The sequence below is a fragment of the Camelus dromedarius genome, chromosome 14 (genome assembly GCF_036321535.1).
Source record: "Camelus dromedarius isolate mCamDro1 chromosome 14, mCamDro1.pat, whole genome shotgun sequence".
Classification (NCBI taxonomy): domain Eukaryota; kingdom Metazoa; phylum Chordata; class Mammalia; order Artiodactyla; family Camelidae; genus Camelus; species Camelus dromedarius.
Genome location: NC_087449.1, coordinates 19,071,186 through 19,098,999, shown reverse-complemented (window position 1 = coordinate 19,098,999; position 27,814 = coordinate 19,071,186). Strand labels below are relative to the sequence as shown.

Below are 27,814 nucleotides of genomic sequence, written 5' to 3'. Positions count from 1 at the left end.
CTAAATAGGATAGGGTCCCCATCTCCTATACTGGGATCTATTAAATGTTGTAACTGAGTGCTGGAAAAGATAGAAATGATGCTACAATAAGTGATGAGTAACCAGGAAAATCAGCTCCAACCTGCCATGTTGTAATATGTTTAATATCCTTGTTCTTGGGATAATGACTACTTCATGTCAAGCCTTGGCCTCTCCCTTGAGCTTCAGACTGGTATAGCCAACTGCATGCTGGATGTAGCTATAACAGGTTCCACAAACACCTCCAAACATAATGCATTTAAAGCCAAACTCATCATCCACCCTAATCTGCTTTTCTTCCAGTATATCCAGTTTTCTGTTAATACTACTATCATCCACACAGTAATTCTATGCAAGGATGCATTCTTTCCTCTGACTCCCATAGTGATTAAGTCACCAAATCCTGCCAGTTTTACCTCCTAAATGTATGTGAAGTCTGTTTCGTTCTCACTGTCCCACTTTACCATCTTAATTTAGTGTCTTGCCTCTCTCTGCGACTACCTAACATAGCCTCCTAATTGGTCTCCTGGTCCCTGTTATGGCCGCCACCATTCCCAAACCCATTCTCCACAAAGTAGCTTTAGCACTCTTTCTAAATTGCAGATATGACTAGATTACTCTTCTATAAGACACTTCTATTGATCTAAGATAGAATGTAGGCTCCCTAACACAGCATTAAAAGTCCCCACAATTGACCACCTACACTTCCATCCCATCTGCTCATCTCCCAAAGATGATTTGCACTTTTTTAACTTTTTAGTCTAGATATTGAAAAACTGCCTCAAATATTTAATGCTATTGCACCATCTCTATGACTCTATTATTTCCTCTGCCTAAATCATCTTTCACACCTCTTTTCACCTGGTTCAGTCTTACTTATCATTCAGAACTCAATTTAGTATTAAAAACTCTTGACCGTTATATTAAAATATTTATCGAGTTTTCATTTTTAACAATTAAACTTTTTTAAGCATGAAGAAAATAACATGAGACAACAATATGCCCGCTGTAGAGATAAAAGTGTTAGCATTTGTTATAGACACAACACTCCAGTTTTTTTTAATGAATAAAACATTACAGAAACTTGTAATTTCTCTTCACCATCCCTTTTTCCTTGCTCTCAGAGTTAAGTGTATTAAAAATTTCAATGACAGGCTAACACATTGTGTATATTATTCTACAAGTTTTCATTTTACGTTATGTTTCTAAATTGTGTCCTTAATGATCAATGTGAATCTAATTGTACCAGCAAAGTACCAGAGTTCCCATTGCTCCATATCCTTGCCAGCACTTGGGGTTATTAAACATTGTAAATGTTGTCCAATCAAAGGACTGTATTAGGGTAGCCTGATATTTTAATTTATATTTCCCTAATCACCAGTGAAGTTGGCATTTTTTTTCACTTCATTGTATTAGCAAATATAGAGTATCTTTCTCTATAAATTGCCTTTTTTGGTCAATTTTTATTTTGGATTATTTGACTGTTAGGTGGGATTGTTCTGGTGATTTGAAAGACTTACATACTGTGAACACTAGTCTTTGTTGGTTAAATGGGTTACAAATATCACTACCAATTTGTGGTTTGTCTTTTCACTTTGTTTGGGAGGCCATTTATCATAGAGAAGTTGCCAATTTTAATGTACTTAAGTTTTATCACTCCTCTTTTTGACTGTATTTTTATAGTTTATTTAAGAATTTCTTTTCTATGCTAATATCATGAAGATAACTTGTCTACATTTTCTTCCAAAACTATTAGTTTTTCTTTACATATTTAGGCTTTTAATTCATTTGCAGCTTATTTTTTGTGCTATATATTATCAAAATTTCTTTTTTCCACATGAATAGATGACTAATCGTTTCACCAACATTTATGATATAGTCTCTTGTTTTCCCGCTACTTTATAATTCTACCTCTTTTACCTTTATCTTTGAAAAAGTAACTTCTCTGTTCAGGAAAGAACCCTCCCCGCCCCATCCTGTCAGGCCAGGTCTCCAGGGAAGGATGTAAAGCATGATAGCACTGCTTTAGAAGTGCATAAACCTTGTACCAAGCCTTTCCGCAGTGTGTCCTCCCCTACACAGGAGAGCCAAGTTAACGTCTCTCCTGCTCTCTCTGAAATGGGGCTCTCTGTGGTCCCTCCAGCAACCTTCCCTCGTGTCTCTGGAGCAGCTGCTTCTGCCTCTGCCAACAACAAACAAGACACTTTTTCCAAATTCTCTGTCCTGCTCCATCAGCTTACTTGACTGTTCTTGTGCCAACATCACATTGTTCTAATCACTATAACTTCATGTTAGGTTTTATTATCCAATAAGACAAGTCCTCCTTCTTTCTTTTTAAAATGTGTCTTGCTGTTTTTGGTATTCAGTTCTTTATAAACTTTAGGTTAAATTGTTGAGGTTCACAAACAATCTATTAGAATTTTTTTATTGGCTTATATTTAAAGATTAATTTAGAATGAATTGATATCTTTGTGATAGTAAGTATTATAATTCATGAACATAGTATTTACCTTTATTTCAGTCTTATTTTGTATCTTTTAATAAAGTTTTGTGATTTCTTTCAAGATCTGCACACATTTCATTAGACGTATGTCTAAGTAGTTTAAGTTGCTAGTTTTATAAATTATATTTCTTTTAAAAAGGATTTTTTTTCTAATTTTAGTTAGTGCCAAATAGCAACTTTATTAATTTTGATATTTTGATCTTACATTCAGCCACAGTGCTAAATTATAAATTTTAATATATAACTGGTAGATCCTTCTGAATTATTGTGTATAAAATCATTTGCATATGACGGTTTTATTTTTCTTTCCCATCCTTGCACCCTTATACCTCCTTAAATCACTTTTTCATAAGTTACAATTTCCTGGGAAATAATCTATTTCATCATCCAGATGTTCAATTTTATTGTGGAACATTGTCCACAGGCTTTTCTTGCATGTTTTATAAATCTCTACCATACCTGTGACTGTTTATTTCTTTGTATTCCTAACATTGTTTAATTGTTCCATCTATCTTGTATGTTTTTGTCCTCCATCCTGCCAGAGGTTTTTCTACTTTACTAATCTTTCAAATAATACTCTTTTGACTTATTAGTCTCAGTATTGGCTGGTTGATCGTTTCATTTCCAATCATTAACTTTTACTTTTCTACTTTATGCTGCAGCTATTTTATTATGCCCCTCCTACTTTCTTATAGTTTACTCCGTTGTCTTAGTATTCCAATACACTTGCAGCTTTTTTAGTTGTCATATTATTTTTATTGAAATACGTAGCAGACCACATGATGGCCTGGATGATTTCTCATTATTCACTGACTTTCACATTGTGGCCTCGGATATTGTCAATTTTTAAAATATCCTGTTGCTTATAATAAAAATACATATTCTCATATTACTGAGTATGGACTAGGGATCATCTAATAATATACTTTATTCTTCACTATATTATAGGCTTGTCCAGGACAAATACTTTATCTTAGTGGTATCTATATACTTGGAACATTGAAAGCACCCAATGTTTGAAACATTTACCTACTAGAACATTGAATACAACTAATGAACTGAAACAAAATTAACTGGAAGTGAGATTTTAACCTCTTTTGTTCAATAAAGATTCTATTCTTTCTTTTAAAAAATAAATACATTAACTTTTACCTTTCTTGAGAGAAAGAGGGAAAGAGAAGTAGACAAATATTCATGCTGCTTGTAAATCACCCTTCCTCTCTGTCTTTCTTTTCCCCAAAATTACATACGGCAATCCATGGGAAGATCCATCAGTTTTCCATGCCAATGGATCTTTTATCCTTTATTCCTTAGAACTTAGTGCAACAGCAAAATAAAAAATCCTATATCCATCAGAGAAAATGCATTTTATGATGGTCTGTTGTCTGAATAAATAGTCTATGGCTGTTTGCAGAGCTGGTACATGGTCATAATGAAGTAAATTGTATTATATGATAAAGCAGGATAATGAATGGTAAGGTTTAATTAGGCAGTGATTCAGTTTTAAGTCTGATTGTTGATTTGTCATAGCTTCAGAGAGACTATGACACTGTAATTCAAGGACTTTAATGAAAATGAATTAATGTGGAAGCCCTTCCTCATTCTGCAGCAATTAAGTGATTTTTCTCTCATCCTCTAAAACTTACTTCTATACAAGAATGGATTTGAGCAGCATCGCAGTGGGCAAAATCACTGTTGTTAGTTGTGACGAAAGGCAATCAGAGTTGAAGGAGTTATTATGTGTTTTACGAACTTGCCAATTATTCCAGCCCTTCCCCAAATGCATGCAAAACACTGAAGACAAATGATATCCTCAACTTTCATTGAAGGGGGGTAGTTTCTCTCAAACACACTAGAGGAAGAAGATAAGAGCAACCAGTTTACGATTAAAATCTTTAAAATTTTGAGCGTATTAAGAGAAGAATAGAAACTCTGGTAGAGTACATAAATTCTTAGGGCAGTCTATTTTGGGATGGCTGACGTGGGTTAGGGAGAAAATATTACCATGCAGTTGTTCTCAAATGGCAATAAATGTGCTCTTTTATGTTTGGCAAATCATTAGGCCATTTGTTTAGAGTAAAGCTTATTATTTTGCTCTATTAAATGCCTTACTTTCAACACTTCTAATGTGCTATTTATCTGAAAATCAGTAGCACTTCCCTCACTATGAGACTATTTTCTGTTTCAACAGAATCTACTTCTGCTCAAGATTATAGTGTTAAAATGGAGAATTGACTCCCTCTGTTTCCATTAAAAAATAGGATGGCAAAAAACAAACAAACAAACAAAAAAAAAACAGATCTGTTCTCTTGCCACCTTCCCAGCTGGGTGCCAGGACTTTTAACTCTTTCTCATGTCTTCCTCAGGAAATAAAATCAGCAAATAATTACATGTGTTACCAGAACTTACTCAATGGGGGATAGAGCTTACAATCTGGTAATATATCTAAATATAAGGAAGGAAGGAACTGCTCCCACCCCCTCATCCTTCTGAAGTCTGTGTTGGGCTCTGTCACCTACACTGACAAATGTTCCTAAAGTCATAGCAGAGTCTCCTGCCTGTCTTCTGTGTTTTTGTAATTCCTGGAACTTGTAAAAGAACAAAATTGAACTGGTAATGAAGCACTTTGTGCCCTCTCATACTCACTCTCAGCTTCAGTATAAACTTCTAGAAAGCAAACATCTCTACCTTACACTGTTTCTAGACCCATGGTAGTCACTATCAAAATGCAGGCATAGTAAGTGCTCAACAAAGTGGTTGATTGAAAATGAAGGAAAAAGTCATTAGTCAAATAGGAAATAAGATGATTACATAGGTCAATTTCACATAATAGGGACTCAATATATTTACTGTTGAATCAGTGAGAAGGTGGAGAGGGCATCAGGTGTCATTTTAACTCATTGTGACCAAGTCAGTTTCATTCCTCTGTGAATGAACTCATCGTTAATCAAGGTCATAAAGACTTCTCAAAATTTTCTCCACATAGACGTATCCCGAAGGAAGAATCAGTTGTGTAACTGTCTCAAACTATTGATTATGTTACCGCATTTGGTTTTTCTCTTTGTAATACCACTAAAATAAGCCGAGTCTTGCAGGAGACCTTTAACTTCTTGCTTAGGTTCCTGCTGAGTTCTTAACTCCCTTTACTGGACTGGAGGTAAAGCAAATGATTCCAGTTTTGTTTGTTCTTCTTCCTCTTTCCTCTTTTTTTTTTTTTTCCTTTCTCTCTCTTTCTCTCCTTAAGATATGACTGACCTGTACAGTTTCTTCCAAATTTACTAATCTAATTGCTGGATGTTTTTGCTTTCTACTGTACAAGAGATTTCCCACCTGAAACATACCTCTAATCAGTACTTCCTACTTAATACAGTATTGCCTCACTTACCAAAGATCCTTGGGAAATGTGGGTTTATACACAAAATAATTTTCCAAAAAAAGAGGAGAGTTACCGTTCTCATCTTAGAAAAGGTAATTTAAATTCCAAAGTGTCTGTACTTAAGATCATGTGTTTCTTTCCATATTTGTAAAGAGTTTTATTACATTGCTTCAGAGTATTGGTGCAAAAATATAATTAGATACAACTTAACAGACACTTGTGAGTTCTGTTGTTTTCCTCGGTCTGATCTAGGTACATCAAGAAATAGAATGCCATCTGACTCCATCCTCCTGTCTCTCCAGAACACTCCCTCTTATACCATTCCAACCCTCCTGGGACCCCACCAGAAGCACCAGTCTATTAATACCACCACTTATCATGAATTCTCTCAACCTCAGTGTTTGCTCTACCCTTTTTTCATGGCTTGACTTTTAGGGTCAATCATCAAATGACCCCCTAGACACCTTTGCTTTTCTCTCATGTCCCTGTGTGTGCTCAGTAAAATTACAATGCTGGCTAAACCGAGCTCTATACCTGTGGCTGAAAGGATCCGGAAAAAAAGGATCAAAAAAATTGATCCGGAAATCAATCACACTAATTGATACGACTTCAAAATCATGATTGCAACTCTGAAGCCTTAATGCTTCCCCCAAATCGTGTTGTACTTCCTTCATCCATTGACTTTCCTTCTTTTCTGGTGACTATTTCACATGTTCTCTTCTGTCTTCAAACCGCCCACACCTCCTCTCCCATCTTCATGGCTGTTAATCCTACTCCACTGGGAAAATTAAAGCTCTCAAAAAATAATTTCCAACCTGTCCTCATCCTCTCCTCATCTACCAGCATCTGCACCCATATTCTCTCATTTCTGCCTGTTAGTACAGATGAGCTACTGTTTCTCTCTAACCATCCTCTCTTGTCTACCCATGGATATCACTGTAGCAGTTCTCCTCAGTCTCTACCACATCATCAAGATTTTCCTCTCTACTTTTTAATTCGAATCATGCATATAAGCTGTTATTTCCTCTGTTCTAAAGAAAACTTCTTGGATCTTCTTCCCTTAATAAATAGTCCCTCAGCTGCTGATGGAGTTGTCTATATTCTCTGTCTACAATTCACTTCCTCTCATCTTCTGTTAAACCCATCCCAGTCTGTAAGCCGTCTACTCCAAAATCATTCCAGTCGAGGTCACTATGATCTCCTTATTACTAAATCCAAAGGCAAGTTTTGGTTGTCATCTTACTTGACCTGTCAACATCATTTGAAACAGTTGAACAATTCTTCCTACTTTATATATTTTTTTCACTTGACTTCTAGAACTCAGTGCTCTTATTATTTCCTCCTATCTCACTGATTGATCTTGTTCAGTCTGCTATGTTGATTTTTCCTCTTCTCCTCATCCTTATTTTGGAGTACTTCATGGTTTAGTCCTTAGTCCTTTTTTCCTTCATTATCTTCATTTACATCTTTGCTGCTTACATTTTGTTTCATAGCTTAAATACTTATCTAAATGATAATGAATCCTGCATTGTAAAATCGACAGTCTAGACCTCTCCTAAACCTATCTGACATCTGCCCTTAGAAGTCTAACAGACATCTCAAATTACACATGTTCAGAGGTGAACTGTTTACCTTCCCTCCAAAACCTATTTCACATATTGTTTTTGTCATCTAAGTTCAAGACCAGCTCTTTATTTGAGTTGCTCAGGGCAAAAAACCTGGAGTCATCCTTGATTTTCTTTTTTCTTTCATACTCTACATCCAGTCCATCAGGAAGTTCTATTCATCTTACCTTCAGAATGCACCCAGATTCCACTCACTCTCTTCTCCCTCCGCTGCTCGCATTCTGATGCAAGCCGCCATCAACTCTGCTAACAGTTTATTACAACGGCCTCTAATTGGCCTCCCTCTCAGAAAGGCCATCCTACTCTGGAGCCAGAGTGATCCTTTCAAATTATAAATCAGGTCCTATTACACTTATGTCCTTCAATGTCTTTTTCATTCAGATTGAAAACCAAAGTCCTTAATGGCCTGAGAGACACCACAGGAGTAGACACCCTCATCTCCCCAATATACACACCCTTATTAGTTCTCTAACCTAGTGTTTTGCTACTCTTCTCTTCCTCACTATGTCCTAGCCATGCTGGCCTCCTTGCTCTTCCTAGAATACACCATGAATATTAAACTTTATAGCATCTTCAATGTCTATTCCCTCTGCCTGAAATTCTCTTACCTTCCACCCTCAGATTCCAAGTATCTATACTCCTATCTCTCTCACCATCTTTAAGTCTTTTCTCAACTACCATCTTCCCAATCAATGAGGCTTACCTTAATCACCCTAGTTAAGTTTGACATCTTCAGGCATTTCTGATCTATCTTTATTGTGCTTTAATTATATTTTCCATAGCATGTCTCATTGCTGAAATACTATTTAATTTTTATATTTTACATTTATATTAATTATCTCTATGGTTTATTGTATGTATTCCTTTGCCAGAATATAAGCTCCACAAATGAAGAGAACGTATCCATCTTTCTCACACTGTATCCTCAATGTTTAGTACAATCCCTAACACAGAGTAACACTCAGTAAATATTTATTGAATATATAAATGATTTTTCCCTTCCAGGGATCTTACACTTATATATCAGAGAACCATATAAGACAAGATGATAAAGCAATTATTTCTCAACTTATAACTATATGCTATGGCTCATTATTTTTCAGTCTTATTTAGCTTCAGATAGAATACAATCTAAAATGCTAGCCATTAAGAAAAGAAAGACATGGACTAAAATAGTTGAATAAATTTTCATTCAGATGATAGATTTAAATTATTTATATGGATAATATTTAGACAGGATTTAGACTAGAGAGTGGATGGGGACAGGTAAAAAATATAACATTAGATAAATATATTCAGAATGTGAGATTAAAGGATAGCTTATATGTTATGGAAATGTCACACTCAGATTTGCTTTTCAAGGCTCTTCCATTTGTGACATAAGAGTCAATGTTTCTATTGCTGTTGTCAGATCCTGTATTTGATACTGACAAAATTGTTTGCCACATTTAGATTTCGTACTTACCCATTGTATTGAGAAAAAAATTTGCTTTCATACATTAATATCAACTTAAAACCAACTGAAACCTAACTCAATTTTAATAACACTTTAGTTTTGGTTTTCATGTTAACATCAATAATCTTATAATTAAAGTTGAAAACTATATTAGTCACAGATTTAAGATTCCCCTATCAAGACTTGGTTGTCTGCATTAGTAATAGACAGAGTGGTCCAAATAAAAACAATCAACTGAATATACTAAAATTTAAATTTAGCCGTGACTTTCAACTTCTCCCATGCTAGGCAGGAAAGATCCATATTTGATAATTTCAGAATTCTCTCCTCTCCCTTCTCTGGTGGAAGAATGCCTGACAATGGTCAAATGGAGGCAGCAGGAAATAGAGGAATTAAAACCCCACAGAGTGGATTAGTTCTTGAATAATCAAAAGTTGAGCAAGCAGGAGCTTTTTCAGCCTAATTTTTTTAAAAAGGGGAAGGGCCAAGAAAACAATCAGATAAAGTGATCTATTACATCTTTTCTTCTTCAAGATATTAATATTACGTTAATACAATTTTGAGTAAGTCCATTGCATTGAAAGTTTTGTTTCTAAGGTGTTTTAAGTTTAAAATGCAGAAATGTTATTTCTCATCTGACAGTATTTCTGTGGACACATTCAGAATAGATTGTATGGAATAGTTACGGAAGTAAATGTATCGAGAAAATGTTACCACAGTGTCCTAATTTGAAGGGTAAACATTTATCAGTATCATCTGCTATTTGTGAATGGGGCAGTTGTCCATTTTTTAAACTAAATGCATCATTTTGCCTATAAAATATAGTACTTCCCATGTAGCTATTTTAGAGTACAGTCCTTATTGGCTGTTACGCGTAGGTTAAAATCTAAGCTAAATACAATGATCTTGAATCTCCAGAGATTCCCAAAAGAATTGAACTTGTGATGCCTCTAGAAGAGAGTTCCTTCTTTGTTAGAAAGTTTATGTGATGTCTCACCTGACAAATAGGGATTAAAACTTAGGTTGTATGACCTCCAAATGCTTGAATCTATTTTATACAATGATCACAAGTAAAAATGGCTGGAATAAGATATATTGTTAAAATGAAGATCATTTATCATCCTATTTCTGGATAAATAATTTGAAAATTAAAACAAAGTCAGTCTTAAAAAATGTGTGTATATGTACGAAGTTTTTTAGAATTGAAGGGTACGTGTGTGTATTTTTATATACATCAATATATATACACAGATATATAACCTTTTTTTAAAATAAATCAAACACTGTTTCAGAGGACCAGACAGGCCAGTCTCAAATATTCATTAATAAAAATATGGGCTCCACAATAAAATCCAACACAATTTTAGCAAGAAAACATAATAGAGTAAAAAAGGAACAAAAGATATGGTGGTAAAAAAATTTGGTTACATCCCACCGCTATCCGTTCCCATCTATAAACACCCATTAGGTATTTAAATAAGTCACCCAATCTTGGTGAATGTGTGGTTCTTCATCCATAAAATGAAAATAATATTGCCTAATATATCTTCCTCACAGGGTTATTAAGAGATTTAAATTATTTTACACTGTGGCATAATAAAGAAGTGTAAGCTAACTCTCCTCTTTATTAATACATGAATTTTATCTAGTATTTATTAGGTCCTTATTAAGTGCCTGACATGACACTAAGTGCTTTACATTCATATTATCAAATACTCAGCACAACCCTTTGAATTAAGCAAGAAATAAGTAAATGACGTTCAAATATATCTGACTAAGATTACATGGCTAGTTAAGTGGCAATCCTAAATTCAGTCATCCTTCCAACCTGTGTTTTTAACTACCATGCATACTACTTCTCCATGTTTAGACTGAACTACCAGTTGAAGATATGCTGCAAGAACTTTTCCTAAAGTGTGAGGCCCATGTATTAGTGCACACAGTAAATAGTATATAGTCCCATGACAATCTATTCTCCCAAATGTGTTCCAACTTTCATAAGCAATTAAGATAGCTATTAAAAAACTCTACAAAAATACAAAAATATTGCTCAGCATAGACTGGTTATGTATGTTAATTTATATATTTACATTATAATATACAAACATATATATATTTACTTCCCGTCTGCAAGAGCATTTATCTTAGCTATTATGTTGATTAAATATTGAGATCTTCTTTCAGCACACTAATTGCTACCTCTTTGCTGTTCACTTAAATAGATAAGCCTTACAAACTTACACAAGCCAGCTCATTCTGACATGACTCTTTTGTGGAGGGACACCCTCTGCTTTTATTTGTTTCTAATATTATAGATGACATACATGCAGCACTTTGTGCCAATTACTTTATCTGCATTATCTCTTTCAATCCCGACTGCAACTCTCTGATGAAGCCATTCATTTAATAACCATATTTCAGGGTAGGAAAGGAAGACAATGAACATTTAAATAACTTGCCTAGGGTTACCCAACCAGTAAGGTGATAAAGTTGGGACTCCATTTTAATCCAGTAGACTCCGCTCCAAAGAATTTTAAGTTTAAACTGTAAACAACATGATACAAGTTTTTAAACAAATAATGTGGTAGCATTTTCACCACAGCAGGGAAGCCCATTTTCAGTAGAAGATAAAGACATGCAGTCTTTTCTTTAAAATTGGACTTTAATTTGCTTCCGTGTCTTGGTTTACACATAATTTAAGGAACGCTCATCCTGAGGCAGGCACCTGTGGAGACAAGGCATCAGGCACACCATGTGTAACGAGCCCAGATTGGTGACCGAACAGAAAATACTAAAGGGAGAAACGAAAAAGCCTTATGCCCTCACTGGTGGCAGATGTCCAAAGTGAATATGAATACTAAGGGGAAATGTTGAGGATAGAACAAGGGTTAGTGTTTTGATTTCTTTGCCATTTTTTTAACATCCACTTAATGAGCACAGCTCCGGGTGTTATGACCTTTCCAGGAAAAGAGAATTGGCCTTTCTCATTCAATTCATACATAATATGGCGCTCCCAGACTGCCTTGGGTTCTCATTAGGAAGCAAACATACTTCAGCAGTAATTTTAGAGCAGCATCATTTCTGGTGAAAGTTCTCCTAGGGAGAAGTGGCCTGAGAACCATCCCCACACCGTCTTTTGCACTCTTACTTTGCAGTGCTCAACAGCCAGTTTGCTTTGCCTGTCTTCCTGCTGCTTCATGGGCTTCGAGGTCCTGTGGTCAAGGTGCTCTGGGTCAGTGGAATCCAGGAGGGTGGAGGGTTTTCTTTCTCGATTATCTGCCATCAAAAAGTTCAAATAAATTCTGCCACAAAAATGTTCCTTATCCTTCTGTCAGATCTGAAGTCCTTGGCAGGACTAGTACTTTATGGACATGTTTGTACCCTTTAATAGTTTCAAAAATTGAGAGCAGACAATACTGCAGGCTTATAGGAATGGCTTCATATAGCTGTTTTCTCTAATAACTTTTGGAGGGTTTATTACGGTCATCCCTCAGTGTCTGTGGCAGACTGGTTCCAGAAGCTTGGCACATACCAAAATCTGCAAGTGCTCGAGTCCCTGCTATAAAATGATGTAGTATTTACATATAACCTACGCACACCCACCTATATACTTTAAATCATCTCTAGATTACTTAATGCAGTGTAAATGCTATGTAAATAGTTGCCAGTGTGTGGCAAATTCAAGTTTTACTTTTTGGGACTCTCTGAATTTTTTTTAACTATTTTTAATCTGCCCTCTGTTGAATCCGTGGATGTGGAACTCGTGAATCTGGAGAGCCAAGTGTGTCTTTAATTCATTTATGTCGATCGATTGGAAATATCCTCCCATCTTTTATTCCTCTGACCGTCACATGTGTGGATTAGGTTTGTGGCTTATACTGATTCTCAGTAAGAAAAACTTGTGCTTTGCTGTCACATGGCCAGCAGCACAGCTGTGACAGCAGATGAGCAGTTCCCTGAGGCAGCCAGCCAGGCTGGCTACCTCTGAGACTCCAGAGAAGACCCCAGGAAGGGCTTCTCACCTCTTCACCCTCTCAGACAGATGCAGAGCTACGCTCTGTGCCAACGAGGAAGAATCGCATAAAATGTGTCAGAGCTTCTTGTTAGTTTGGGAATATCTATTCGTTTTGTGATTTGTCCTTAGGTATTTTTCACATGTACCTGTTCAGTCTTCCCAGTCTTATAAATGAAGGAAGCAAATATTTTATTCCCTGTTTTCTTATAATCTGCTGATTTCTTCTTTATTTAGTAGCAGCACTATAATTAAATAAACCCAACTATTTTTATTTCTTCAGATTAGTAAACAGCCAAGATCTGCCTTATGCTAACTTATTCTCAATTTTATATCTAATTTGAAATTAGTACAATCATAAAATATTATTTAACATTCAAATTTTATTTTTAAAATGTATATATATATTATTTGACACTAAAGTATTATATTATTAAGTTAATATTGTTACTTATGATTATCCTTATGGTGTTTACACTGTGTGTTGATTTAATTATTCTTAATATTAGAACTATCATTTAGTATATTTTCATGTACCTTTTTTTTTTAATTTTAGGTGTACAAGAATTTCCAGAAAACATAAAGTGCTGTAAGTGTTTAACAATTATTGAAGCCAGTGTCAATCCCATTTCTAAGTGAGTATGAGTGATTACATTTTATTTATACTTATGTTTCCATTGGATAATATGTATCAAGATAAAGGAAACTCACATAGTAAATGAATTTCAAATACTATATTTAAAATTCAGTTTAATAGAATAATGAGAAAGGAATAATCAAATCAGAATAGTTCCACAAAAGATGATTAAAAGTGTTGCTGAGTAACGATGAAAGCCTGATTGGCACAAGATGGCATTATCTTGAAGCAAACCATTTTTTGTGGCTCTCAGGCAACATTCCATGGAAGAGCAACTAAGAAAATAGTTATTAGTTATGGTCATGCTGGAAAATTAGGTTCTGATGAAAGTTCAAGAGAGTGAAAGAGTATAAGGTGCATGAAAATAGCTGACCACGTGGTTCAAACTGGAAAGTGAATTAACTATGATCAGAAAAAGGGAGTATTTGTGTACCAGAGATTATAGGAAGGGTAAAAAGCCAATTCAGTGAGGTTAGTCGAATGGAAGACGTGGATGGTAAAGATGCTATGATCAGAAATAGGACATTTGTGTTTCATGATCTGTTGGTAGAGAAATGCCATGGGAACAGAAGACCTAGCATGTGACACATGTTTCACGTTATGTCATAGTGATAGAGTGTACTGTGGCATCGAATAGTTCAAGAAACCTTGAAGTGAATGGATTGGGTGAGCCATGAACCTAAATGCTAAAGTCACTTAACAATGGAAGTGGACGTAAAATCTGGAAAGTTGTAGTAATATTGGAAGTGGTTGAAACCAATCAGTGAAATTGGGATGCAGATAATGAGTTGCAAAGAAAGACTGGAATTTTAATTATACAAAACCTGACAGTAGGATTTGAGAAAAATCCCTCAGTCCCTTGTCCACATGAAATTAGGGAGACTGGGAGGAGACAAAAGGAAGTTTATCAAAGGAAATTTAAAGGGAAATTTTTCACCAGTGAGGTTGAGGAGAGGGAGTAGTGAGGATGGTTTCTATATGGATCATGAGAAGCTGCTGTAGATGATACTGGAAATGAAATAGAATGTAAAAGAATGAGATAGAAGTTTAGCTGAGTCTCTTTGCAGAGAATGGTTTGTGAAATAATTTGAGGCCTGTAGTAGACATTGTGGAACATCAAGCAATAAAATATGTTTGAAAGATATAACTTTTCTACCTCAAAAGTAGAATATGAGGGAGGAAAAAATCCTGTGAAAAGCATTCCCCAAAACGCTTAGACCAGAATGCAATTTTCTCAAAAAAAGAAATAAATATTGCTAACTTACCACATCAAAACTACAGCCGTGTCCTTGGCTTAAGTCATAATGTAAGGCAGATGATGAATTGTTTTGATTTCTAGTTCTTTAATTCTAATAACTCACCATAATAGGAATCATGGTCAGATCTTTGGAAGTGAAAGTCAGATGATAAATTACATCTTTAAAATGCTTAAAATCCATAGTTTTATTGGCTATGTCTCTGAATTCCTTTCATATATTTAACTTTTTAAGAGATGAGTAAATACTATATCCCTGAATTCCTTTCGTATGTTTAACTGTTTAAAAGTAAATAAATATACCGATTTCATCAAAAATGCCTAACACTAAAAACAAGTTTGGGAATTCATTAAGGAATTACTCAAAAGAAAAGTCAACATAAATAGTATACCAATTTTAAGTTCAGATTTTTTAAAAATATAATTTACACACAATAAAATGCACTCTTTTAGATGTATGGCTCAGTGAATTTTGACAAATGTATACGGTCGAGAAACCACCATCATAATCAAGATAAAACTGATCTGATTTCTGTCCCTATGGTTTTGCCTTTTTCAAAATATCGTATAAATGGTGTCATACTTTGTGTCTTCTTTTACTTAACACAGTGATTTTGAGCTTTATTCAGGGCATTTCAAGAACTGGTACTAAGTTCCCATTTATTTCTAGGTAGAATTCCATTGTATGAATATAATACAATTTGTTTATTTATTCATCAGTTGATAGACATTTGTTTTTAGTCCGGGGCTATTGTGAGTAAAGTGGCTATAAACATTTGTATACAGGTGTTTGTGTAAGCATGTTTTCACTTCTATTTGGTAAACACCTAGGAATAGTTTTCTGGGTAGTATGGTACATGTTAGACTTTATAAGAAATTTCCGAGCTATTTTCCAAAACAATTTTATTGTGCATTCCCACCAGCAATTTATAACAGTTCCCATTGTTCCTCATTATTGTCAGCATTTGGTACTATCAGTTGTTTATTTTTCTATTGTAGCTTGTCTAATAGACATGGTATCTCATTGTCATATAACACTGTGGTTTTACTTCACAGTTCTGATGTCAAATTAGCATCTTTCCACGTATTTATTTACTGTCTGTTCTGCTTCTTTGGTAAAGGTTCAAATTTTTTGTTCATTTTTGTTGACTTGTCTTTTTAGTGTTGAATTGTAAGAATTATTTATAAATTCTTGCTGAAAGTCCTTCATCAGGTACTTATTTGCAAATAATTGCTCCTACGACTTATCTTTTCATTTCTTAAACAGTGACTTTCAAAGATAAAAAGATTTTCACTTTGACTAAGCCCTATTTATATTTTTTTTATGGTTTGTGCTTCTTTTCCCTAAGAGATCTTTACCAAATTCATAGTTATAAAGATTTTCCCTTATGCTTTCCTCTGGAACTTTTATAGTTTTGATTTTACACTTAGATCTATGGTCCATTTAAAGTTAATTTTTGTATATAAGTAAGATGTGAGGGTCATAGTTCTTTTATTTATTAATTTTTTAAATTTTTATTGCATATGGATATCCAGTTGTTCCAGTATCATTTGTTGAAAAGATTATCCTCTCTTTGTAAAATTATCTTAGTACCTGTTTTGTAAATCAATTGGTCATATGTGTTTGGGTCCAATTCTGGATTCTCTATTTTTTATGTTAATCTGTATGCCTCTCCTTACATTCATTTTATACTACCTTAATTACTGTGGCTTTATAGACATTCATACAAAGAATGTGAGTGCTTCAACTTTGTTCTTCTTTATCAAAATTATTTAGAGCAATTTTATGCCCTTTGCCTTTCCATATAATTTTTATAATCAGCTTGCCAATTTCTACAAAAACATAAAAACCTTATGGAATGTTGATAGGGATTGTATTGCATCTGTAGATCAACTTGGGCAGAATTGACTTGTCAAAAATATTGAGTGTTTCTATTCTGGGACATACTTATTTCTATAATTTATTTAGATCTTTTAAAAATTTTTATCAATGTTTTATAGATTTAAGCATACAAATATTATACAAGCTTTGTTCATTTTATTTGAAATGTTTCATGTTTGGGGGGCAATAACAAATGATTTTCTATTATTCAACTGTTTATTGTTGATATATAAAAATATAATTGATTGTTGTATATTGACCTTATATCCTGCAATCTCAACAAATTTGTTTACTAGTTCTAGTAAATATTTTGTAGATTTTCAAGGGAAGGCATGCAATTTTCAGTGTAGACTATCATGCCACTGGTGAATAAAGACAATTTTATTTCATCCTTTTCAATCTGTTAGTTAATTAATTATATATTTATTTAGCCTTATTGTCCTGGCTAGGACCTCCTGTACAATGGTGAATAGAAGAGGTGAAAACAGACATCATTGCCTTGTTCCCAATATTATAGAGAAAGCATTCAGACTTTCAGCATTATATATGATTATTACTTAATTAGTTGATTTTTTATACATGCCCATTATCAGGCTGAAGAAATTTTCAACACCCATTTCTCACTTCCTTTTGAGCTCTTACCAGCAGGGCTTTCAACATTTAGATTTCTACTTCCAAACTTTTTAAGAAAATCTAGGCTTTCTCTATGATGCTCTTCAATAGTTAGGCCATCTCTGACCACTTCTGGTTTGAAAACCACACCACGTTTTTAGGGATGTATTACAGCAGAATCCCAGTTCCAGATAACAAAATCTGTGTTAGTTATCTAATGCTGTATAAGAAATTACCACACACTTAGTGACTTCAAACAACACAGATTTATTATTTGTAAGTTTCTGTGGGTCAGGCATGCTTTTGCTGGGTTCCCTGTTTAAGAGATCCATCAGGCTACCAGCAAAGCATCAGTCAAGCTGTATTCTCATCTGGAGGAGAATCCATTTTCCAGCTCACTCAGGTTAATAGCAGAATTTGTTTCCTTGCTGTTATAAAGCTGTGAGCCCCAGCTTTTTGCTGGCTGTCAGCTGGAGGCCACTCTTGGATCCTAAAGGCTGGTGCAGTTCCCAGCCAGGTGACCTTTTCCACAGACAGTTCACAACATAGCATCTTGTTACTTCAAGGCCAGCAGCTGAGTAGAGTGAATATCGTAGCAAGATGGAGTCATATAACATAATACAGTTAGGAGAATGATATCCTATCCTATTTACCACATTCCATTGATTAGAAGTAAATCACCACCCTACCACTACTCAAGAGGAAAAGATTTACAATAGCATGAACTTTTGGAAATGAAGTTCATGGGGGCCACCTAGAAATCTTTGATATCTGTTTTGCTGAGATGTTTTATTATCAATGAATGCAGAATTTTGTCAAAGCTTTAAAAGAGAATCTTTTGATGTAATAATATGGATAAACCCTACCTGGTCATGAATTATTACTTTTTTAAATAAATTAATGGCTCTGATTTGCTAATATTTTGTAAGGGATTTTCCCATCTATATTCATGAGACATACTAGTCAAAGATTTTTTTTTTCCTGTAACTTCTTTGTCTGGTTTTGGTTTCTAGGTAAAACTGGCTATATAAAAATAGTTAGTTGGGAAATGTTCTCTTCTATTTTCTGTAAGAGATTGTATACAATTGGAATTTCTTCTTTCCTAAATGTTGGAAGAATTTGCCAGTGGAACCATCTGCTCCTGGACTTTTCTTTACAGAGAGTTTTAATTACAAATTTAATTTTTATAATAATTATAGGGCTATTCAAATTACTTATTTTTTCTTGAGTGATTTTCTGGTAGTTTGTGTTTTTTAGGAATTTGTGCATTACATATAAATTTTCAAATTTATTGGCATCTCATTTTTTCATAATGTTCTTTTATTAGCCCTAAAATATCTATAAGTTCCCTAGTCATGCTCTCTGTTTCATTCGTGGTGTCAATAATTTGTGTCTTCTTTCTTTTTTTGCTTGATCAGTTATACTAGAGATTTATCAATTTTATTACTCTATTCCAAAAAACAGACTTAGGTTTCATTTATTTTTCTTCATTGCTTTTCTGTTTATTTTCTTTGATCCAAGAAATCCGCAAGGTAGTTCAGTCATGAAAGCCCTGGGATATGAAAGTTATAGTTTTAAGTATTATTGATTAGCTTTAGTTTTTGATGTGAACTTGATAGCATAGTCTGAATGCCTTAACCAAATCACTGGTGAAAATTATTACAATAAAATTGAAAATAACAACTTCTCAATGCGACAAAAAGGACCAACATTTATTGAGAATCTAGCATATCTCAGGTTTTTAGGACATTATTTCATTTTCATCTTCACAGCAATTGTGAAGTAAGTAAGTATTATCTACATACCTTTTTACATATGGGAATGAATAACAATAGTATTTGAATTCCTGGGCTCCTTTTATTATCTTTCACAAATTCTGAAGAAGCATTTTGGTTTTGGTTTAAATTAAGAGATATGTTTTGAAAACTTTGAAACATTCTTAATGCTCAGCAACAAGGAAATTGCTATTAAATGATGGTACACCTACCGGATGAATATGAAGATTATATATAGAGTGACCATATCTCTGTTTGCTCAAGTCATCCCAGTTTATACCTCTTGATGTGGTGTGATTAATAATAGCTCCCTTTAACTCTCAAAAGTGTCCTAGTTTAAATGATAGATCATGTAGTCAGTCTTGTTATATAGCAAAGTTGAAAGATAATTACAAAGTAAAGGGAGAAATCATGATATGATACAAGTTTGCAGTAAAGTTAAAACAGTTAATTGGAAATTAGATCAAAAATAAATACATGAAATGATAATAATGGTTGGGTTAAGGAGGTGGAATTATGAACAATATTTTTCTTTCCTCATTTTCCAAATGTTCTCTGATAATGTTATGTTAATTTTATAATTTTAAGCTTAAAATTTAAAATATTTAGATGTAAAATATCTTTCCAATTAGAGTAGAAGATTTTATATTGGCTTCTTAATAACAACTTACAGAGCCTGTATTTTAATTTCATTTAACTGTTCTATTGGAAGTCAAATGTCTATAACATGTTTCATTAAATTTCTAAAGTAAATGCAGTTAGAAAAGAAAAATGCTGAAACAAGGATGTCTGCAGCCAATTTTAATTTGCCCATTCCAACAATAGCATTCATAAAAATATTTAAATTAGTATTGTAGTTAATAGTGAAAAATCAGAATTAAAACAATACCAAGGAAAATAATACAATTGCTCCTGTTTAGTGAGTACTTAATATGGGGCAGGTTATCATTTACTCATTGGAACAACTCTGGAAGTGGATATTAGTATCATCACTTTACAGAGAAAGAAACTGAGTCTTCAAAGATTAAGTAATTTGTAGAGGTCACAGAGATAGATAACTGAAAGAACTGTGTTTCAAACTTAGGTCTTCCAACATCAGTGCCCACATGCTCAACTGTTAAACATTTTGCATGTCTGATTCTAGTAACCTTTCTGTATTGTAGTTTGAATATGCTACTTTTAATTTCAACCATTAATAAAATGAAAATGCTTCCTTCAAGAATTATTTACCTATATATAAAAAACATCTATACTTTGAATTTTTTTAAATTAATCAGTCACATGTGGAAAACCACCAGTTACTTTAGGAAAGTGAAAACATTTCATTAGAGTTCCCTTAGTGTAAAATGTTGGATTTCACTGAGTATGTTGGAGGAGGATAAAGATAACCCATGATTCTCATCTTCATCAAGTTTATCTAGCTTGCTAAGGAATATCTTCTTACTCACAGGTCCTTGTACATTCCTTTGGAAATGGTGATGTTGACAAGTGGGACCTACTGACTATTTTTCAAATAATGTTTTCAAAGAAGAATACTAGATCATTGAGGAGATTAAAAAATTCCTTCTCCTCAAAAAATGTATAACTTATCCCAGGAATAGAAAATTCCCAACACTTAAACAAAACATAATTGTTAGAAGTATTTTGCTAAATCTATGAATATAATCTTTAGAGAAAGTGAATAAGAAGACATTAATTTTGAATTTAAGTGCAGAGTAACTATTCAACAAATTCTTACTGAAGTAAATTGAAATAAAAATACTCATGCTGTTAAACGAGACATGCTGTATGAATATACCTTTTAATTCTACATTTTTAAAAAAGAAAGATTCAATATGAAATGACAGCACATCTTTGTTTATAACCAGGCTGAAACAACTATCTTGCTTTATATTCTGTTTTTTTTTTCATTTAATTTATTTTTGGCAGTCCAATTTCACTATTGGAATCTACCCAACATAGTCAATTCTTAAATCCTTAGAGAAGTGTTCTGTAACAGCCAGATTTTCCTGCAGCATAAACTTTGCCAGGGAAGCAGCTCAAAGAAATATATTTTTGATCAAAGAAGTAGTACAATGTAAAACCATTTAGTGCATACATATATTGAGTAATAGACTAAGGTAAGCTGAGTAGTCGAAACATCCCTATAATTAGAAAATTAGTATTTTGAAAAGATTTTTATTTATTAATAGTTACAATGTTAAAGTAAATTATTAGATCAAAAGTTTTAACATTCTTCTCATTTTATACCTATTAATCTTCTTTTTTAAAAAATCATAAATGATTTCTTTTTTAGAATGACTGCAGGAACCAAAAGGATATTAAAGTAAGATAATAGGTAAATTGAATTGAAATCTATTGAACATCTGTGCCATTATCATGAAAACTATTATTCTATCAGGATGTGAACCCTAATGTATTATAACAAAGGGAAACATAGAGAAAAGCAAAAATCTCCAATAGATTTTTTTTAATCTAATAGGATAAAGTTCCAACCTTTGAATCAAACATTTAATATCCTTTAAATCCTGTCCTTTACTGATACTCTCAAATCTTAACTTCTAATACTCTCATACATAAAGAATCTCTCTAGAACTCATCTTCTCTTTGTCACCCACCTCAGGTGAATTCTTACCTCTACATTATAGAAACCCTCACTCCTCCCCTGCTGCCTTTCTCTCTCTTTTCTGCTTCTCTGAATCCTACCTCCCTTTGGGAACAAATTCATGGAAACATCCTCTATCTATGAAGGCATATATAAAGAATCCAACTCCAAAATATGGAGAGCAACAAGATATTGGCAGCAAAAATAATCAATATAAGATCAGTATCCTAAGGGTGTATAAAGAATTCATATAAATTGATATAAAAATATTAATTGTGTTCAGTTTGGATTACCTAGAAGGAAAGTTTAGAAAAGAATTCAAGCAATCTATTTAGAAAATGATCTCAGAAAATACCTGTTTAGGATATGTTGTTAAACTATTTACTAGTATTAAACACTAGACCTAAATCTTTCTGGGGAAATCTGGGAAACAATTGAAATATGTATCACAGAGTTGTCAAGCACAGTGGGTGAGGAAGCTGAGGTATTTATACTCCTGCTAGTCATTAGTGGAGAGCTATTCCTGAGGGACGTTAATGTGTTGTAACCAGCAATGTAATTTAAATAATTCTTGTACACCAAGATGCATGTTCAAAAATATTTGCAGAAGCAATGATTGAAATAGAAAAATAAGCAAAAATATAGAAACAACTGTGATGTTCATTAGCTGGAGAATGATAAATAAATGGTGGTATATTCATACAGTGGAGTACTATGCTATGGTGATCAGTCATCTACATTAAAATGAAAGAATTTCACAAATTTAATGTGAATTATTAAAAGCCTCAGAAAAATAGAAAGAAAAATACCATATGAGATTGCTCATATGTGGAATCTAAAAAAACCAAAAAACAAAAACAACAAAAACAAAGCATAAATACAAAACAGAAATAGACTCATAGACATAGAATACAAACTTGTGGTTGCCAAGGGGGCAGAGGGTGGGAAGGGAGAGATGGGATTTCAAAATTATAGAATAGATAAACAAGATTATACTGTGTAGCACAGGGAAATATACACAAGATCTTATGGTAGCTCACAGAGAAAAAAATGTGACAATGAATGTATATATGTTCATGTGTGACTGAAGGGTTGTGCTGTACACTAGAATTTGACACAATATTGTAAAATGATTATAAATCAATAAAAAAATAAAATAAAATAAAATAAAAGTCTCAGAAAAATAGTGTTATTTGACTTACAGAATGTTCAAAACCATGCAAAACCATGTGACTTTTTTTTAGGGGTTTAAAATAAGTGTGATAAGACTCCTTAAAAAGCAAAAGAGTAAACATTCAGGAATCTGTGGAGTAAATAAGAAAGATGTAGTCAGAAAGGGACACCCAGAGGATTTTAAAAGTACTGGTTTTATTTATTGAATTATATTATGGATACATAAATACACTTATATACATAAAATATTTCATAACAAAAAATTGGGTAGAGAAAGAGAAATCATGGTGTAAAACTCAGATATAATGTTCCAGGAGTAGGAGGAAGAGCAGGAAAGTGATATATCAGAAGCCAAGGAGGAGAGAACAGTCAGTGATGACAACTCTTGCTAGGCAGTGTGGGTTACAAAATGAAATGAAGTTAATGGAAAATTGGGACTGAACAGGTCAGCAGAGGCTTTGGCGAGTGCAGCTTCAGTAACAGAGTTGGGGTAGATGCCAGAAAGCAATGGCTTGAGAAGTAGTAAAAAAGTAGTGAGTAGAGGCAGCTCTTTAAATAATTTTGTCAGTAAATGTGATAAGGAGATGGGTGTAATCTGAGGAGACTACAAATTTGAACACTATTTAGAAGTATTCTGTAAAAGAACATAGTCTTGTCTAGAGCATAGATAAAGGCATTAAAAATGTTTAAATACAATTTTAATTATTAAAAAAATTCAGTATCTTGATAAGAAAAGTCCTTAAGTTAAATCTTGTTGATTAAAATGATTTAAACATTTCAAATAATTATTTTATCTAATTGGTAAGATTTTCCAAAAGAGTATTTTCTCAACTCTTTTAATGCCTCTTTAAGTCTTTAGGATTTTGTTAATTATTGTTTCTATGTACTTGCTCATTTTTAGTACACATGAATTGGACAAAATTGCATTATAAAGTACATATATGTTGAGCCTACATTAAAGAAATTATCAGTTAAGGGGACAAAATACTCCTTCCTTTTCATATTGGGCAGCTTTAGTCATCATTGTAACAAGCTGTGCAAATTTTAATGACTAAGTGAAAGAGTAGATAACATTATCTGGCTATTTTTATGAATATTCTATTGAGAAAGAACTTTAAATTTAAAATTACAAAACATGGCATACAACTTGAAATTTCCATTAAAGTATCTCACAGGTGCACATAAGTTTAGGGCAACAGTAAGAAATGATGTCGCTGATCTCAACATAGGAAAGCAGCATGGAGGTGGATGAGTGCCATTTATTTTAATAACAGGCAAAACTTTCAAGCTGTAACAACATGCTCAATAAATTCTTCCATTACTGTGCTACCAAAGGAGAGTTGAAAAATGTATTACACTTCTATTTTTTCTCCTTAGAGATACATATTTTTGTTCTGTTTCTATGGCAACATTGATGCAGTAACTAAACCTTTAACTCCTTTCTAGACTCCCCGATGGCTTCACGCAGCTTCTAAACCTGACCCAGCTCTACCTGAATGACGCCTTTCTTGAATTTCTTCCAGCCAATTTTGGAAGGTAAGAATAAGAATAAGAAATTTAAACAATACAATTTTATTTCACTTTAGGTAAATACTTTACTAGCACCAGTAGGTGAGACTTCAAAAGTGACCATTGTAATTAAAGATATCCTCATAATTACCCAATAAATGAGACTGTCAATTAATGAAACATTTTGCAAAAAAAAAAAAAAGTAAAATTAGCTCTGTACATGTCATTAATAATCAAATTCCAGATGAATTAGAGTTAAATATAGAGAATAAAATCAGAAATGATCTGGAGAAAATTGCACATGAATATTTTTGGCTTGAGTTGAAAAATACCTTTATATCAAAGAAACAAAAGAAAATATAATAAATGGATAGATAGATTTGAATACACAAGTGCTTTTAAAATAATATTTATAAATATTTTTAAAATTAATAATAAATAAGAAAATATTTCTAACATATAAAGAAAGGAAATTATATCCTGACATATAATGAATTCTTACAAATGAGTATAAAGACAAAGGTCTCATTAGAAAAAAATGGGTAAATGACATGTACGAGTAGTTCATAATAAATGTGCAAACTGAAACACAAAAAATGTTTATCATGGTAAATAATAAAAGCAATAAAAATTAATATGACAGTAAAGGGCCCTGTGCTCTAGCATATTACCAAAACTAAAACTGTTTACAGAGTATGAGGAAAGAGATAACCTCACACTGCTGATGAAATTGCAGAATGTTATATCCTCCATGCAGAGCATGTGCTTTAAAAGATTTGAAAATATTTGCAACAACTGCCTTTGTAATTTCTTTCTAGAAATGTACCATATCATCATATATCACACTAAGATATGAGCAGGGATATTTATTATTATATACAATATAAAAAATATGGAAGCACACATCTACTAGGAGATTGGTTGACTATATTATGGTACATCCATATGACAATACCAAAAAACAATCTATAATCTTGCCTAGAAAAATATTTTTTTAAATTCTTATGATAAGCTATGTTTAAAGCACATCATAGCTATATATAAACTATGTTTCCCATATGAGTATGAATATGCATGAAATAAAAGACTATTTCCTTGGAAGTTAAATTCTGGTTGATTTTTATTTTCATCTTTGTATTTTCAGTATTTTCTAGGTGTTCTAGAGTGAAATTTTTTTCTTTCAGTTTTATTGAGATATTTTTGACGTACAGTGTTGTATGAGTTTAAGGTATACAGCATATTAACTTATATTTATCTCAAAATGATTAGCACAGTTTAGTTAACATCCATTATTTCATATAATTACCAAAAAAAATGTTTTTCCCTGTGATGAGAATTTTTAGTATTTACCCTCTTAGCAACTTTCAAACATACTGTACAGCATACAGCAATCTTAATTCTAGTCATCCTGTTGTGCATTACATCCTCAGTACTAATTTATTTTATAAATATAAGATTGTATCTTTTGACCACTTCCATCAAGTTCTCCCACCCCCACACCCCCACCTCTGGTAACCACAAAATGGATCTCTTTTTCTATGAGTTTTTTTTTCTTTTTAGATTTCACATATAAGTGAGATCACACAATATTTATCCTTCTCTGCCCAACTTATTTCACTTAGCATAATGCACTCAAGATCCATCTATGTTGTCACAAATGGCAGAATTTTCTTCTTTTTATGGCTGAATAGTATTCCATTGTGTATAAATACATATATACACACAGTTTCTTTACCCATTCATTTGTCAGTGGAAACTTAATTTGTTACCATATCGTGGTTATTTTAAATATAAAAAATACATCTTAAAAGTTAAAATATTTTAAGTTTATTGTCAACTGCATTTTTCTAAGCGACCATCTTTGAAATCATTCAAATAATAGACTGAGTATAACTCAACACCCATCTGTTGGCAGAAACTAATACATGATATTAAGAAGAACTCAGTGAAATAATGAAGTCTTAACAGGTAGCAGCCTGCATTTGCAAACAGAAATCACCTCAAAATTTTTCCCAAATTCCCTTACTGTTGCCAATCATGTTATCACAGTACCTATGAATACCATACATTTGGACAGTTTTGAAAATTCAAAGATATTCAACAGAGCATTTGCCTAGTTCCTAAATGAATTGATGCTTTATCATTTGTTAATATAAACCAGATTTTCCTTCTGGTTCTGACCACAACACTACAAAGATGCTTTTGATTTATCAAGTCAGAAAATATTATCACCCTAAGACACACTTTTTTTGTCAATTCTCTTTTACTAGTCCTGTAATCTGGACAAGAAATTTGGGCAAACCAATAAAATAGTATCAAAATTCAATCAACTTGGAATTAGAATTCAATTTTATGTAAATTTTCTGCCAAAAAATGCTGTATTTTTTACTGTAATCTAAAAAGCTTTTTAACCTTCAGCTAGATAATTTAACAAAAGAATTTTTAAGATACTTTCCAAAACCTGAGATTTAGTGCCCCTAAAGGCCAAAATAAGTCATAAAATATTATCACAGTGGTATAAATATTGAGAAGATTTGAGATACATGAATTTTTAAGAAACTTATTTTACTAGTGATATACTCATGCTCTGAATAATTAAATCACTTTACTTCAAATAAAAAATTAGATTTATAAGATTAAAATTAAATTGGAAACTTGATAGAAGTCAAAACAAAAAGGAGAGGGGAAGTAAGCTTCCTAAAAGCACAGTAAATGCAGGACCTTGCAGGTGAAATAGTTCACATAGTGAGATATTCCCAAAACACTAAGAATTTGGGTTAACTCAGTTAATATTTGTTCTAAAGTAGCCTCAAGAGAGTACATTTTAAAACTCAGTATAGACATTAGTAATAATAGTGTGTCCCAGACTGCAAACATTAACATGTAGTTCAGAGTGAAATGCATCCCCAGTCACGAACTGTAGGCAGACAGCAGAACCCATGAAGACCTCTCACCCCTTTCAGAGATTTCCCCAAACCCAGTGCTGTCATAGGGGACACGGTACTTTAGATTTTTAAATGTGCGTCCACTTGAAATACTCAGATGTTAATTTCAGAGCTGATGAAATATGGTATATCATAGCACTCTTCCCATTTTTCAGTTAAAGATAATAGTAATGTTACTGAGTCCAAACTCATTCTGCTCACTGCACGACAGGCAATGAATTGGGAGACGAGGTGTTAGGAAAAGGAATAGTGACTTTATTCAGAAAGCCAGCAAACCGAGATGATGGCAGACTAATGAACTGGGGAATCATCTTTCCCAAGCTAGAATACAGGCTTCTTTTATACTAAAAAGAGGAGGGGGTGGGGTTTGTTTTCGCAAACTTCCCGGTATAAGAATTCTTTGTTCTTGGAATCCTGCGTTCTTTCAGCAG

General features: G+C 33.2%; 1 protein-coding gene across 7 annotated transcripts in view; it reads left to right on the top strand.

The window, feature by feature from the left end:
* LRRC7 (leucine rich repeat containing 7) overlaps window positions 1-27,814 on the top strand; it is a 430,080-nt gene that overhangs the window by 187,267 nt on the left and 214,999 nt on the right. For all 7 annotated transcript variants that reach the window (XM_064493462.1, XM_064493461.1, XM_064493460.1 and 4 more), the window contains exons 5-6: window positions 13,547-13,625; window positions 24,376-24,465. In XM_064493462.1, coding sequence (XP_064349532.1) covers window positions 13,547-13,625; window positions 24,376-24,465 — 169 coding nt within the window. The remainder of the gene's footprint in view (window positions 1-13,546; window positions 13,626-24,375; window positions 24,466-27,814) is intronic.